Here is a 16,432-nt window from a genome sequence, read left to right on the forward strand (position 1 = left end):
CTCCCTGGCATATTGCAGGATCCTGAATTTCCACACTGCAACGATTCCCCCTATAAATCTTATTCATTTAAACTGAATTTACACACACCCCATTTGTCTGTGTCTTAAAAACTAAGAAAAAAGGAAAAAAAAAAAAACAAACCACACATTTTTTGCAGCTGCAGCTGCAGGAAATTTCAGGTGTTCTCCTGCACGTGGCCACACTTCCCATTTTCAGAGGGAAGCAACTTCCAACTCATTCAGGGCTAAATTTGAAAATGAACATATGATCAACTTCATTCCTTGATTAACTTCATTCCTTGAATAAACCCACTGAAGTGAGGGGGAACTGACTGCACAATCAGGCCCTTACCAGGGAAATAAACAGATATTTGGACATGAAAAAAATCCCTATTATTTATCCCCCTAATCAAAGAAGGTTCCTAAGGGTTCTCGTGTCCACCTTAATAAGCACATGCCTAAAATTCATATTCTTCACATAAAAATCCTCCCGAAAAAGCAGTTGCTCTAAAAGCTTAATAGCCACATTTTGAAGTTTCACCTCCTCAACTGTTTTACATTAAAAAAAATATACACAATTTCATGGGCTACTGACTTGCCAAATATTCTTTTACAAACCCGCTCCGTTTTTTAATTAGAACAGCAAAAAAAAAAAGCATCTTAAACTTGCAATCGTGTGTTTGATCCCGGTTCAGGAAGGAATTTTTTTGCCCAAATCCTACGGAATGTCCAGGCTCCAACTTCCCTCCCCACCCTCTGACACTTCCATGAGGGTTATTTGAAATTCTGCCCCCCATCACTTTGATTTAAGGTCATAAAACACACGGATGTCGAGCCCCTCATGAGCTCCCCAACGTGGGGAGGACTCTGCAACACAAGAGCTCCTCTTTCAATCCTCTCTTCAAAGGTACATTTAAAAGAGAGATAAAATATGCAAAGGATGCTCTATTAATCATGGCAGTCAACATTTTCCAGGGGAGATGAGGAAGTGAAAAATCAAGAGTATTTCCACACATGCAAAACCTTCCCAAAAGTCCCTAAAAAAAAAAAAAGTGTCAGGAGAATTGGCTTAAAACAGCTTATAAAAATGGGAGAGAGAATGAGTCCCAGCCTATTATTCAATAACCATGTTTGTGAGGCATCTGCATAATCTAACCATGCATAAATTAGTATGTGTATTACAACAGTTATTTGCATAATAATAGCAAGTTAATAGATGCTTAAAGAGCACAGACCAACACCACCTTTAAATCAGACATTGCCTCCAGGCACTGGGATCTGTACAGACCAAGATGCAGAAAACAGTCTTCATAAAACATATGAAAACATCAAAACCACATCCAAATAATTCATTTTAGTCCCTGGACACTTCACTTTTTCTCCCCCTCTCCCAGGAAAGAATAATTTGAGGAGCTGCTGAGCAGTTTGTTACTGTGAATTCTAACATCCATCTCAAGAATTTCAAGTAATCATCAAACCTAGTTCTGGGGTGGTTGTTTTGTTCAGAGTTTCATGGTTTTTCAAGCAGACAAAGTAAAATATTCCGTGGTGATTCAGGGCTCAGCATCAGCCCAACCTTTGCCACCGGAGATGGAAAGAGTTTAACCACCAACTTCAGGTGGAAAGTCAGAAAAATGCCAGTATCTAAATAAAATACTAATATTAAGTCCTCTTAAAAGGGAAAATCCAGAGCTCCCTTAGGTGTCTCACTCACATTACGTTTTTGAGAAGATTTTAGAACATTGTGCCATCATTCAAAATTGGAATTAAAAATTACATTATAAAAAAGAGGAGCAGAGACACCTTTCTGCTTAAATAAAGGTGGTGTTGTACATACCGGATTATTTTTTAATCCCACAACAAAACCATCATTAACATCATCATAATTTTCACTGTCTCCAGGGAAAGAAAATGTAGAGTTTGGAGAAGAGGGGGAGAAAAAAAAAATAAAAATCAATAGAGACTTCTAAATGACTCCTTCCAGATACCACTTTTCAATTTAACAGGACAGATTTATTTGTATGTGGCTCAAATGTTCACAATTGCTCTCTGCACCTTCATACATAGGAATGAGTGTCACAGTGGCAAACAGCAGTAATGAACAATCTTACCTGAGGATATGGAAACCTCCCAAGAGCAAGCTGGGAAAGGAAATAATATTTGTCTAGTTATAGAGATTTGCATGGAGGGCACATTTCCTTAAAGAGAGAAAGAAAAAAGTACCCAACTCTTCCCATTGTACAAACTGGGAGATGGCAGCAGGAGGGATTGTGTGAGCACACAAAGAGCTGTATTTAGAATGGATTGTTCACCACAGTGAACCCAGGGTTCACCCCTCACTCCACCCAGGGGTTCTGTGCTTCCCCAGCCCTTTTGTCACCACTTGGTGACTCTGTTTGATGCCCAAGTTCCCCAGGACTGGAAATGAAACCAGTTCAGCCTCTCCAGCGAGGCTGACGCTGCTGACCTTTGCTGCTGATGATCTGCAGGGAGCAGGGACTGTGGAGCAGCACTAACTCCAGAGTCCTCCCTTAACTGGCTCAGGGTAAAAGCTGGGTTACAGAGCTCAGCTTTGTGACCCTCTTGGTGTCAAACCCAGGGTGGGATCTGCAGAGAGACCAAGGCACCCACGAGGAGACACCTGGTCTTTCCTTCACGTCTCCTTCTCATCGCCCACGGTATCAACTGTACTTCTTGCCCCTGCTGTTGTATAAGTCAATCAGTGCCTTACAGAGTAGTCCCAAACCCAACAGTCTTGCTTATATTGTGTAAAGAACATTCTACTGGCACAGCTCATAAATATTCCAAGATAAATTCTTTGTGCTAGACAGGTTCTCCCATTTGAGAATGGTCTCCCATATCTGAAACTTGGACACAAAATACTTACATTTTGCTGAGATTAAGTTATTTTGGCTACTATTCAGGGAAGGACAAGGTTTTTCAGGGTTAGAATCATAGAATTATTTAGGGTGGAAAAGGCTCCTAAGCCTTCAAGTCCAATCATTCCCCCAGCATGGACAAGGCCACCACTAATCCATGTCCCCAAGTGCCACATCCACATGGTTTTTAAATCCCCCCAGGGATGGGGACTCCACCACTGCCCTGGGCAGCTGTGCCAGGGCTGGACAACCCTTTCCATGAAGAAATTTCCCCCAATAGCCAACCTAAGCCTCCCCTGGCACAGCCTGAGGTGACACAGGGCACTCAGAGCAGCTCTGTTCTGACCCTCTGGATGCCCCCACCTCTCTCGACAGTCTCCAGAGGAGCCATGAGCTTCTCCACACCCACTGAACCTTCAGGATTCCTCCTCTTGCCAGCTTTCAGAGGAGGGTCTCCCACAAAGGTTATGGCAGCACTGCCATCACTGATCTCCCTGTGGGACAAACAAGTTTTATTCCCATCAGACCCAGTGACACCAAAGGTCTGAGCCATCAGTCCAAAGCCAGGGGTCAGTGCTGGGCAAAAGCTGCTCCCCTGCCCCTGCAGTGCCAGTGATCCCTGAGCCCCTCAGTGCCAGGGTGACCTGGCCCCAGCTGTGCCCAGCCCTGATGAGACAATTTATTTGGGAACTACTCTCCAACAAAGCTTTTGCAATACTGAATTCAATGTATTTGTCCAGAGGAGGCCATGGAGCTGCTCCCAGGGCTGGAGCCCCTCTGCTCTGGAGCCAGGCTGGGAGAGCTGGGAATGTTCACCTGGGGAAGAGAAGGATCCAGGGAGACCTGAGAGCTCCTTCCAGGGCCTAAAGGGGCTCCAGGAGAGCTGGAGAGGGACTGGGGACAAGGGATGGAGGGACAGGACACAGGGAATGGCTTCCCACTGCCAGAGGGCAGGGAGAGATGGGATATTGGGAAGGAATCCTTTCCTGTGAGGGTGGGGAGGCCCTGGAAGTGTCCAAGGCCAGGTTGGACAGGGCTTGGAATAACCTGGGCTAGGGGAAGGTGTCCCTGCCCACAGCAGAACAAGATGATCTTGAAGGTTCCTTCCAGCCCAAACCATTCTGGAATTCTGTGATCATTCTCATCTCAGAAAAGTCACTCTGGTCACTCTTATGGCAGGCTCTGAAAAATGCTGCTAATAGTTAAGCAGAGACCCTAAATTTTCTGTTACACTCGGTCTTACAAACCAGGAGATACTGAAACTAAAAGCCTTTATCATCTTCTCTTCTTTTGGGAGGACCATCCTTATGTTCCAAGCAGCTGTTTCAGGTCCTAAAAAGCCCTGCTGCTGCAATAGCCTATAAATGCCTAGAAAGAAAACTATAAATGCCTAGAAAGAAAACTAGAAATGCCCAGCATTTTTCCAGACACAGAAATAGAATAAGACCTGATTTATCCAAGAACGACTGGCTCAAGAAGTGTAAGGGAATGTAACAGTTATCCCACTGCAAACCAAGAAGATAATGATGGTTGTATGCACACAGCATCATCCTGCAGATGTTATTAAAGCACAAGAACAACCTCAAAGGTGACTTCAAACTAAGCATTCTCATTCCCACCCACAATCCCTCTCCCTGGCCACACCACACCTTTGGAGCAGGGGCTCCAAAGGCAGTAAAATAACTGGGGAAAGAGGAGTTTCCTGCCAGACTTAAGTACAGGGTGTATAAACGAGCTTGGAAGGATCCAAAAGTGCACCAGCAGCAAGTTTTTTGGGGGGTTGTTTAAAAGAGACACTTTTCTCTGTGAAGCTGCTCCTGGGCTGAGGAGCCAGTTCTGCATCCCCTGAACCATCCCTCGATTCATCTCCTCACACTTGTTTCCTCCCTGCAAGATTGTCAAGGTATTATAAATTAAGAAACTTAGCAAAGAGTCTGTAATCTTCCCCGAAATAGCCTGCAGATATGTCACTGTACTAAATGTGTTTCAGATTTAATGAAGCTTTAATGTCCTTTTTAATTTTGCCTGTTTCTATATCACCAGGGGTCGAGCGAGGCAATCAGCACTCGAGAGGGTGGTTTGGTTTAAAACTAGGAAAAAACTCATTTGCTTATGAGTTGCACTGTATTTTCTTAATTAAATTTACTAAGCAAAATGGTTTAAGTTCAGCCAACCAATGACCTCTGTATGTAGACTCAGATTTATAAATAGTGTCATAGTTAAAGAGAAAAAAAAGATCCCCCAAAACAAGCAGATTCGAGCTTCACTAAAGGGATTTTCAAACTCTGTCAGGTGTCCAAGCAAGTCATACAAACATAGGAGGCACAAGTCCAGTGCAGGACAGAAAAAACATAAACTTCCAAACTAACACACTGTCCAAAACTTCTCTGCTCTGCATTTACACGATGACACTCCAAGACTTGCCTTTTTTTTTAAGGTATCATCACAAAAATATAATATTTCCACTCACACTGGTTGGGTTTGGGAACTGCTCAGCATTTTATGGCACTGCAGAGAGAAGGGGATGGTTGAACTTCAAGGAGTTGGTTCCCACTTTCCTATGGATTCCTCCCAAATGGTTGGACTGGGTGATCTTGGAGGTCTGTTCCAACCCAAATGATTCTGTGGTTTCATTCCTGCTACACAAGAATTGTAAAAACCATCCTTTTACAAAGGCCCAGGGAATTGGAAGGGCAGGATGGTGTGGAAATAGGAATGAGAATGAGATTAATCAGCAAGAAACATTCCAGAATAACACTTTCCCACCCCATTTCAGAGATTAATCAGCAAGAAATATTCCAGAATAACACTTTCCCACCCCATTTCACTTTGGAGCAGCTACATGGAGGTGGTTTCTTGGGGTTGTGTCTGTGTGTTTTTTAAAAGAAATTACTTTCTTAAACATAGAAGTAGCTCATGAGAGCACTTAAAACACTCCTGGTGCTCAGTGAGGTTCTGTCCTGAGAAAGGACTTCTGCCAGACTTGGACAGAGGATGGATGGATGGATCATCAGATTTTAAACCAGTCCTTGATAAACTGAGAAATAATTCCAGATTATGAAATAACAGCTTGGATGCTGATTTTTATCAAACTATCAAATTTTGACATCAACTGAAATTTTAAAAAAATTAAAATACCAAACTACTACGTGTTTATTCAAAAAAAAAGGAGGAGAGCAAAAAGAACCATAAAGCCTCTGGAATGAGCTCCCATAAGCAGGGCTGGAAAACAACTCAAACCTGTTCCCAAGTACATTTAATGTGCAGAAAAGTGAACACAAAATTAAAATGACTTGTTGAACTAATGCAATTTACCATTTTGGAACTGGAAAGGGAAACACAGAGATCCTCCCTCCCTGCTGTATATTGTGAATAAAACTACAACGACTCGCTCTGCATCCTGTTTGCAAAGTGTCTGAGGGAAGGAAGTTCAAACCATATTTTTAGGACACTCAGGCAATAAAGTTTCCCACTTGGATGCTTGTGGATGTTGTGCAAGTTGTTTTTTAATTTACAGTTCCACTGGAAAGCCCGGGATGCTTTTATTCTTAATTTAGACACATTTCCATGTTTCTCGGCATAACTGCAAATTGAAAATAAGCACTTCCAATATCGCCGGTGATGGAGCTGAAGGAGGGGCTTTTATAGGCTGAAATGTTCGAAAAATTTGTTCTTAATTACCTCGTGCACATTTCACACAATTAAATTTCCATCCAAGGATTTTGCATTTAGATGGTGCACTGCAGTTAAACCCTCGTTCCGTGGGAAAGCAGCCGCCACTTCGGAACATCCAGACACGGGGAAACTTTAAAAAATCAGACTTAACTACTGGATAACATAAAATTCCCTGGGTGAAATTTCATTCCAAGACCAATTTCTACGTTCCTAGATAGATGGGCTTAAAAATCACCTGAAACTCTGCAGGGTATGGACCTTAATAAATATTAAATACCTCAAAAACTAGCCGAAGATTTTTCTTGCCTTCTAATATCAATTTTCCCCGTCCTCTTATTGCACAGTTTAAAAAAAAAAAAAGAAAAAAAGAAAAAAAAAGAATCCAAAAGGATATAACAGCAATTTACCAGCGTTAAAGTGCTTCTGAGGTTAAACTGCCAACAAAGAGGAGCAGGAACACAAAGCATCTTGAAGTAGGGTTTCAATTAAATGTGCAGGATTTAGTAATGCAGGCCAGGAGAAAAAAAAAAAAAAAAAAAGAGTTACAAATTAATTTAATCTTCTGCCTATAGTTTGCAGCTGCACTCCAAAGTGTCTGGGGCTTAAAGAACAAAGCCTTGCAAGGCCTGGGAGTGGGGAAAGCTTCAATTTTTAATGTATAAGGCCATTAGCTGATAACTTGTGGAATCGGCGACCCCTGCGGAGGGGCAGGAGCCGGGAAGGGGAGACTGATGAAGTGACATTTTTGTTGGTGGCGAGGACCACGAGGAGGAAGGTTATTACTGACACCACCAGGCCCACCAGAAATATGCCCTAATAACCTTTGGGACATTCCTTGGCTGGAGCAGATGAGTTGGAGATCTCCCTCTCTCTCTCTCTTTTTCGCTCTCTCTCTGCAAAAAATATATTAAAAATCAAAGCCTAATTCGCCTTAATTAAAGATAATTAGTTTCACTTTGCCTTCTTTTAAATATGAGCTATAGCAAGCGCACTGCAAACTACAGGCTGCAGACAATCATGATTAAATTGCACATTTCTGCCTCGCCACAAATCCTCAATATTAGCAAGGCTTTTACTGCTGCAGCTTCAAAGGTGAGGCTGAGAATAGCAGAGCCTTTTCCAGGGGGACAAAGGTGGGACATGGGCTTTTCAGGGCCATTTGTGGAAATTGTCAGGTGCAAAATTTCCACAAATGGGCCATAAAGATTAATTTGATCGCTTGTTGGAGAGGAGAGGCTCCCTGCTTGTTTGTTTGCTGGATTTAAATTCAGTATTTCAAGGGGAAGAAAAATACATGAAATTTGGTTGTGCTGGTGGAAATGCAGCTTAACTTTAGCTGCTCTCCATCTCTGCTGGCACGAGGGTTCACCTGCCACCACAAGGCACTTAAATAATGGGAAAAGGTAGATTTGACTGGCAACTTCCTAAATTTTTGACTTTTTAAAAGTAGAAACAGTGATATTATACAGTGTAAGGACAGGGAATGATGATCTACATTACATAGAATCACAGAATCCTGGAATGGTTTGGGTTGGAAGGGGCCTTATAAAGGTCTTCTAATCCATCCTGCCATGGGCAGGGACACCTTCCACTAGCCCAGGTTGCTCCAAGTTCATCCAACCTGGCCTTGGACACTTCCAGGGATGGGGCAGCCACAGCTTCTCTGGGCAACCTGTGCCAGGGCCTCCCCACCCCTCATATAAATATTATCTATATAATGTATTATGCCATCTATCAGACGCATTGCACAACCCTATAATCCTATATACAATACATATTCCAAACACACCACAGCTGATGTCCTCCCTTAATTGTCCCTTCAGCTGCCCAGGCAGAGAACTAGATTATTTATCTGGCTGCCCACAGCGGCCTAAGAGCAATTGCTGGGCAACATGATCCATGGAGGTCTCAACCCACACAAACTGTACCTAAACTTCCACTTTATTGCAGCTTAGTTCACAATCTTCACCTAATATAGGGTTACATCCCAGAGCAGCAAGCGGATAAATCATCCTGGAATATTACTCTGGCTAAGTTTAGCTGGGAGTGGAGCATATGTGCTTCCGAGTCATTGAAGCAAAGGCCCATAAAATACACTAATTACTGGAAGTTCTGGTCACTGAGTGATTGATAGCGCTCTGTGAGGCAACTTCCCCACCACACAGCAATTATTAATTCATGACCCAACCCTCAGGCACTGGGCCCTTCGCTTCTGATTCCACCAGCACCACGTTTTGTGGGGTGGCTGGACGTTGTCTCCTCATCCCACCGGCGGCTGGAGGTGGAGAGGGGGAATGGGAGCCAACGGGCACTGCTTGGACAAACCACCCCAAAGAGCTCAAGGGGGAAAAAAATGATAAAAATATAGGCTGAAATAATAAAAATACAGGCCGGCTTTCTCCCAAGAATGAGTTTCTGAAGTGCCTCGTTCTGTACAGAACGGCTGAAACCACGTAAATATTCCTCAAGAAGGATTTAAGTTGTAGAGCAAATCATGTTAGGGGGCTCAGCAAAGCAGCCAAGAAGTCACCAAGTCACAAACATCACACCACTGCAGTCCTCAAAACCTGACAGCAATGAGGTGAGGTTCATGGCAAAAAAAAGAAAAAAAAAAGAAAAAAGCACTTTTTATATATTCTTGCTTTTCTTGATCCTAAAGGAAACATGTCCAGTATTTGCAATCCCACCTGTGTGATGATCCAGGGCCCAAGGTAGCTCAAAGCATGACTCTGCTCTCAGCCAAACTTCATGAAACCAAAAAAAGGCCTTCTGCCATGAGCTGTTCCCACTGGCTCTACGAGCACCAGCAGCTCCACCTTGGCAAGGCCTTGCCCAGTCTCTCCAGTTTATATCAGCAAAATAAACCAGCTCATGCCCAGCATGCAAAGGGCACCAGGCTCTGGGTTTCAGATTCTCCCCTCCACCCTCTATCACAGAATTCCTTATGTTGGAAAAGACCTGTGAGAGCATCAAGTGCAACCCTGAACATAACACAGCCCGTTCCACGCTACACCCTGTCCCTAACAACAACTACACCTATTCTTCAGGTAAGGGGGTAAAACTGAGGAAAGACCAACCATAACATCCACAGAGGAGTGAAATCCTGCGGAAGACAAACTGTGCTCTGCACAACCTCCCTCAGATCAGCTCACAATCTTGACCTTGAGCCATTATCACTTCAAAGCCGACAACATCCCACTGATCACATATTTTAGACTCCTTAGAAACAAATCTGAAGCCTCCCCTCCTTGACCAGATGATACACGAGTCTCGACAGCAGTTTTATGCAGTTAAACATCTTAAAGATTGAAGTGCTTTTAGAGAATCATCTTCAAGCAGAGCTTCTTCTCCTGGAGCACCCTCTTCAAATATCTTGCTCCTCCTTGCCTTTGCCGGACTCGATGGTCCTTGTGGACTCCCTCCAGCTCGGCATATTCTGTGATTCTGTGACTCTCCAGCTCCCTCTCTGCTCCCAGTCCAAGTGGGATGAAGAGTCTGAGACTCCACAGCACTGACAGCGGGTGCAATCAGGGTTAACCACCCTCAGAAGATGTGTGTGTCTGAAATAACGATGGCTGGGGGATAAATCCCGGCGTTCCTGTGTGTGGGAATGCTGAAAATCTGTCTTATGGCTGCTTAGAATATTTCTAACAACCCTTGTTAACTGTGTATTTGGAAGAGCTTTCAAGAGCCCTGGTAAACAAAGACTTTAAATTCTCATTTCGGGAGTTTTAAGAACTAATAACAAACTGATGTTAAAACTGATGCACAAACTCCTTGTCCCTGAAAGAGAGAACAGTGAGAACCTCTGCAAGTAAATTTAACTTTCAAAGGAGGCTGAAACACAGGGAAGCAGCTGCTTTTCCCAGCAGAGGAGAGTGGGAAGCAGAGCCCAGGATGTGACACAAAAGGAGGAGCAAAAAGGCACCATCAGCCAAGCAGGTGAGCTCATGCTCTACTTCCAAAACTCACTTAGTTTTGAGGCACAAGCAAATTGCTTTCACTTCCTGCATTCCAATATAACATCAGTTCTGTCTGTGGATAAATTGAAAAGAATTCCAGAATGGTTTGGGTTGGCAGGGACCTTAAAGCCCATCTCATCCACCCCCTGCCACAGGCAGGGACACCTCCCACCAGCCCAGGTTGCCCCAAGCCCAGTCCAACCTGGACTTGATACTGGTATTAAAACCAACCAGGTGTATTTTATCCTCCCCTGGATGTTTTAAAGTTCACTTGTGGAGAGCAGCCACGCAAGGCAGGATCAGAGTCAAGAGTGGAGAGGAACAAGAAATATTGGGCAATTTAATTTATCCTCCTGTGCAGGACACGGCTCTTGGAGAGAGGGAATGGGCTGTGGACACACACACACCCAGGCAGCCTGGCTGTGGTTTATGACTGAGTTATAAACCCTTGAAAAACAGCTTTTATAAATGAAAATGCTGACACAGTGTTCAGTGTAGTGACAGCAGTGGCATTGGTTTAAATTGAACTTGCTTTGTCAAGCCGAGAGCACTTAAATAAAAACATCGAAAAACCTCCTGGAAACACAGAAACTATTTGTGGGGAAACACTTCTAAACAGCTTTACAGAGCCTGTGTTAAGTTTCAGGCACTTCAGAAAAATCCTGAGGGAAGAAATGCAACCTCAAAAAGAGGAAGCAGTGATAATAAAGATAATAATAATATTGCATGTATTATCATATCATATATATGATATTATATATATTTCATATATTATATAATGACAATAATAATAATAAAGTTAGCAGTATTTCTTCTTCTATTTTATTTTATTTTAATTTAATTTTACTTTATTTTTTATTTATAAAGGGAAGACTGGGCACCCTCAGACACCTCTTACTTCAAAGGGAACGTGAATGTTCCCCATCTCCCAAAGCTTAGGCAGGGCTCACATTTAATACTTTCCACACTCTCCTAACAAGTTTTTTGGGGCAGTTTTCTTAACCTTCACAACAACAGCTGCATTTCCCATTACACAAAGCTTTGCAGCAAAGAAATTCGAGACGCTTTAAAGGCTCAAGAAGAATATTAAAGAAAATGAGGAGATTTACTGCTGATTTTATATGCTCACACTCCAGCACGAGTAATCTGGGCTAACTTGATCCCACAAGCCATTTCTTTTACATTAACATGCTACCACTGTGCTAACACCGAGTTGTAGGGGTTGAGTATCACCCTCCTAAGTGGAGATGATTTTAAATCCCCCAGCAAACACCGGCTTCCCTTTTTAACAGCTCCATCAACACGAGCCTGGGTGGCTCCACTGCCAATCCCCCTGTCAATACAGCGTTACTTTAATGACAGTGACCTTGGGTGGCTCTTTGAGCACCTTCTTCACCTTTGTGAAGACATTTTTCTGAGCCTCTGTCCTTGCTTTCATCATTTAACACATCACTCAAAGCACTTCCAGACAGCAGCGACCGTGCCGGGAGAGGGCTCGGAGGAGCAGGTGACACACCAATTAACAGGCCCAAATTGGTTTCTGGACATCTGATCCAGAAGACATTTATGGAAAGTGAGAGGGAAATAAAAGTTGAGAAGGTGTAAAACAGGAGAGTCAATGCAAATGAAAGGGGTTTTCCTAATGATGGCAAAATCCATCCTGCAAGTGGAATCGATGCCCAGCCAGGTTATCTGCTAATAACCCTGAGCTGAACTCCAGATAACTTGGTCTACATGGTGGATGCAATGATCCATGGTGGATCCCTGAATTGCTGCTGCACATCAAAATACATTCTTTTATCCAGCAAAGGAACTAGGAAATGGTTATATATAAAGTCCTATATTATATCCCCACAAATGAAGGACACCTCAACCAAGTCTCCACGTCGTACACTTTTAGGTCTTCATGTAATACAATTTTAGTCCTTTTTCTGGCTAAATTAATTTACAGAGTGTGTGACTATGTTCTGTCTCTCTCCCAAGACCACGAGTGAGGGCTCTCCAGCATCACAAACCATTCAAATCTGCAGTAAAACAAATGAAGAGACCTGTCTCCCCTGTGACATGTTAAAGTGTGTCATTGCTGCAGCTCAGACTTGGCTCCAGTCAGACCCTGGGAAAGATTTACAACACCTAAGTGCAATGATTCAGCATCAACCACCTTCATTTTGGTTAAAAGGGGTTTGGCAAGGAATTTACTGCTTGAAAACATAGCAATAGTTAATTTTTGGGCTACAAAATGTGAAATCTTAATCTTATTTAACTTCTACCTCATCTCCTGCTAAAAAAAAATCATTTGCACTTCACCTAAAGGTATATTCAGCTTCACCTTAATGACAATTATATTGTATTATTCCAGAAGAGAAGGGAAGGGCACTCATATTTTCTGCTTAATCATACATGCCTTTGTCAGGCTGTGCAAGAAAAATGGTGCAAGTCATCCATGGTTTGAAGGAATGTTCTTAAAGGATGAAACAACTGCTTCAAGCAGAGGGAATTTCCTTCATGGGACTGCCCTTGAGCTGAAAAACTCCTCTGAGGGCTTGTTGCCCAAGGCTCCAAGGGTTTCCAGGTGGTTTGTGGCCAGTCAAAGCCAGGATGGAGGAGCTACATGACCTTCTGTCACCACCAGTCCCTTCTCCCAGCCCAGTTTACACCCAGATCTGATTTTACTGGTCAAGGTATGATCATAGCACAGGCCTTTCTCCTCAAGTTACACACTCTACATTATCTTTCCTATGAACAATAATCTGCTTTTATAAAAATTTATGTTTTAAGACACCTTAAGCTGAAAAATACACCTTTTCCTTGAATCAAAACTGACCTTGCTCTGCCCAAACCTGCACCTGCTCCTGGATGGCTGCACTGAGAATCCCAGACTGCTTTGGATTGGAAGGAACCTGAAATATCATCTCTTTCCAACCCCCAAACAGCACAATTTACAGCCACATTCCCTTCGAGCGGCTTCATTTTCATAGATTTTTTTTTTTTTTTGCTCCTGCTGGAAGCTCTGCTTGTGAGAAATCTTTCTAAAAGCCCTGGTGGACACTTAAATCCAAACACTTTATTTAATCACACAGGGTAGAGGCTCCAACCATCCTGCAAATATTTCTGCCAAGGTTTTGCAAGGCCATTAACCAGCTCCAAATTCCAATCTGCAAAACGCTGTTTTTAACCCGAATAATCACCCACTCTGGCCTGGCTTGTGAAGATGCAACACAGAAACAGCATCATTTTCAGTCCCTGAGGTGCTGAGAGGATGCAGAGGCATCTATGCATCAGGCCCTACTTCCTGCTCTTTTTTTTTTTAGAGTTTCACTGGAGGGTTTAAGAGCTCTAAAGAACAAACCCATTCTAAATACAGCCAAAATTCAGCGAGAGTTAAGGGCATATAAATATACAAAGCACTGGCAAAGATTACATCAAAATATTTGAATGTTAATGTGATTCTTGAGACATGCATGTGACAATGAGATCTTTTCCTACCTCCATGAAGGAAATGCCCAGGCTCCAAACATCCGAGTGGATTCCATACTGTTCCCCCGAAATCCGCTCAGGCTGCAAAGAGATGGAGGGAAACATCTTCTTGAGCCTTGCAAACAAACATAACATTGCACAAAAGCCAGTCCAGGGCAAGCAAATCCATTGGAAAAAAAAATAAAAATCACAGAATCATGGAATATCCTGAGTTGGAAGGGACCCATAAGGATGATGGAGTCCAACAGGACATCCCACCTTTGTCCCTGAGAGCATTGTCCAAACATTTCTTGAGCTCTGGGGCCGTGCCCACTGCCCTGGGGAGCCTGGTCAGTGCCAACCACCCTCTGGGGGAAGAACCTTGTCCTGAGATCCAACCTGACCCTACCCTGGCACAGCTCCAGCTGTTCCCTGGGTCCTGTCCCTGCTCCCAGAGAGCAGAGATTGGAGCTGCCCCTCGTGTGGAGGGGCACCCAAAACTACCAAAAACCCCCCAGAGAGCAAATCTACTCTTCAGGAAAAACTGTATTTGTGCCTTGCTCTGCACCTTGTGCAAAGTGCAGCCTTGGCATTTGTGTTTGGGCTGTTTCATCCAAGGAAAAAAAGCCAAGGAATGCAAGGTCAAGCAGAGAGAATCCCACAGTTTGTCCATCCATCCCAAAACCCAGGCACCACAGCAAGGAAAACCTTCCTTGTGTGCAGTCAAGGGCTTGGGAAAGAACCACTTTTGAAACTTCTTTGGTTTAAGAAGCCAAGTTGTCGAAGCCCAAAGAAGTCACACGTGGGCAATGTTATTTCATACACTTCTTAATTTCGTTTTTGACCTGTAGGAAAAAAAAAAAAGAAAAAAAAAAAAAAAAGACCTGGCTCCAAACTCTTAACAGCAGGTTTAATGCCTCATGAAATAGAATGCTGTAAAATATAACTGCTGGTTTTTACTTGAAAGCTACAATTTAAGCATTTCCAAGGTCAAGTACAGCATGAAATGGAACAATAAAAGGCTCCGGGAGACTTCTCTCCCCACTGTGCTGTTAATGCACCTGTCTAACCCAGCCACCTACAAAGCACTGCCTGTATTTTTAGTCTTTAATAATCCCAGAGACCTTCTTTTAGAAAACAAACTCCCAAATTAGTGCCAGTCCAGTGTGGGTTTGGATGTTTACTCCGAGCTGCTAATCCCAGGTCAAGAGCTTTTATCGCGGCGTGAACATTAAGTAAAAACCACGGTGCTGCCCGTGAGGAAACCCTCCCACAACCCAAAAAACACCCCAGCATTCAACTGGAACAACAGCCTTTTAACCAAATCCCATTTAAAAGTGACAAAAAAAAAAATCTTATTTTTTTTTAAGTTCTTTAAGTAAAATTAGCACAGCTCAGAAATGTCTAAAACGGGCATCACGTAGGAATTAGATTTTTAAGCATCTTTTTGTCCTGATAAATACCCTCATAAAGATACAGTTTTGTAGCCAAAAAATGTACAGAGGCAGATATATCTGCTTTTATGACACGGTATGGACTAAGCTGGGCCACCCACTGAATTTTTTTAGGCCTTTCCTGAGGCACCAAATCAGATTTAAAACTCACACTGAGCAATATTAAATTGTTTATTCTTCCTTTATAACAGCTCGAGTTTTAAACAGCAACTTTTCTGAGGGAATTATGGATTCACAGATGAGAAGGGTAAGCAAATCAGCTGCACATTTAAACAAAAAGTAGAGTCTCATGAATTTAAGAGTATGGAAAAGAAGAGGAAAAGAGGAATAACATGCATAAAGTAAAGGATGCAACACAGGGATCATCCTGAGGAGAGACAGCCCAAAGGATTTTCTCTTAAAAACTGGTTCTTTTTTCATCCAAGTTTTTTTTTCTATATAAAGTGGTGACAAAATGATTTTACAGAAAACATATTTTGGTTGGAAATTTTAATTTCTCAATCAAGAAGCTTTTTTTTTTTTTTTTCCCCCTGGTTATTTCAAACCAAACCTCATCTTTTTTAACAGTTTCAAATTCACTGACAGTCTGCCAAGTAGGTGAACCAAAGCTGATGACCTTCATTATTTCTGGAGGACTTGACTAGAAATCTGATGACACCAAATGACTCAATCAAGAAGCAAAAATCACAGAAAATCAGATCAACTACATTTTAGCTTTAACTTCTCTCTTCCAATTAATAGCTGAATGCATCACATTCACCCATAAACAGGAAGGTAAAAAAAAGCAATTTATTTAATGTACACCTGGGAAAGAGAACTGTAATCTTGGTTTGTACACTAAAAGCATAATACAATTTAATTCTCAGACCTGCTTAAGACCAGCCTAAAGTAACAGCTGAGTTGGAAAAGTTGATTAATTTGAAGCTGGTTCTTTGTCTGAATCTTTATCTTCCGGTTCTTTTTTTATACCTTTTCTTTTTTAAACCATTTTTCTGATGACACAGGA

General features: G+C 42.6%; 1 protein-coding gene across 3 annotated transcripts in view; it reads right to left on the reverse strand.

Annotated features, from left to right (window-relative positions):
• MAP2K5 (mitogen-activated protein kinase kinase 5) overlaps window positions 1-16,432 on the reverse strand; it is a 128,919-nt gene that overhangs the window by 46,403 nt on the left and 66,084 nt on the right. For 2 of the 3 annotated variants that reach the window (XM_032699901.1, XM_032699903.1), the window contains 2 exons: window positions 14,003-14,074; window positions 2,112-2,141 (listed from right to left, as the gene is read on the reverse strand). In XM_032699901.1, the coding sequence (XP_032555792.1) occupies window positions 2,112-2,141; window positions 14,003-14,074 (102 nt within the window). The remainder of the gene's footprint in view (window positions 1-2,111; window positions 2,142-14,002; window positions 14,075-16,432) is intronic. The other variant, XM_032699902.1, reaches the window with a different exon arrangement.

The sequence above is a fragment of the Chiroxiphia lanceolata genome, chromosome 12 (genome assembly GCF_009829145.1).
Source record: "Chiroxiphia lanceolata isolate bChiLan1 chromosome 12, bChiLan1.pri, whole genome shotgun sequence".
NCBI lineage: Eukaryota > Metazoa > Chordata > Aves > Passeriformes > Pipridae > Chiroxiphia > Chiroxiphia lanceolata.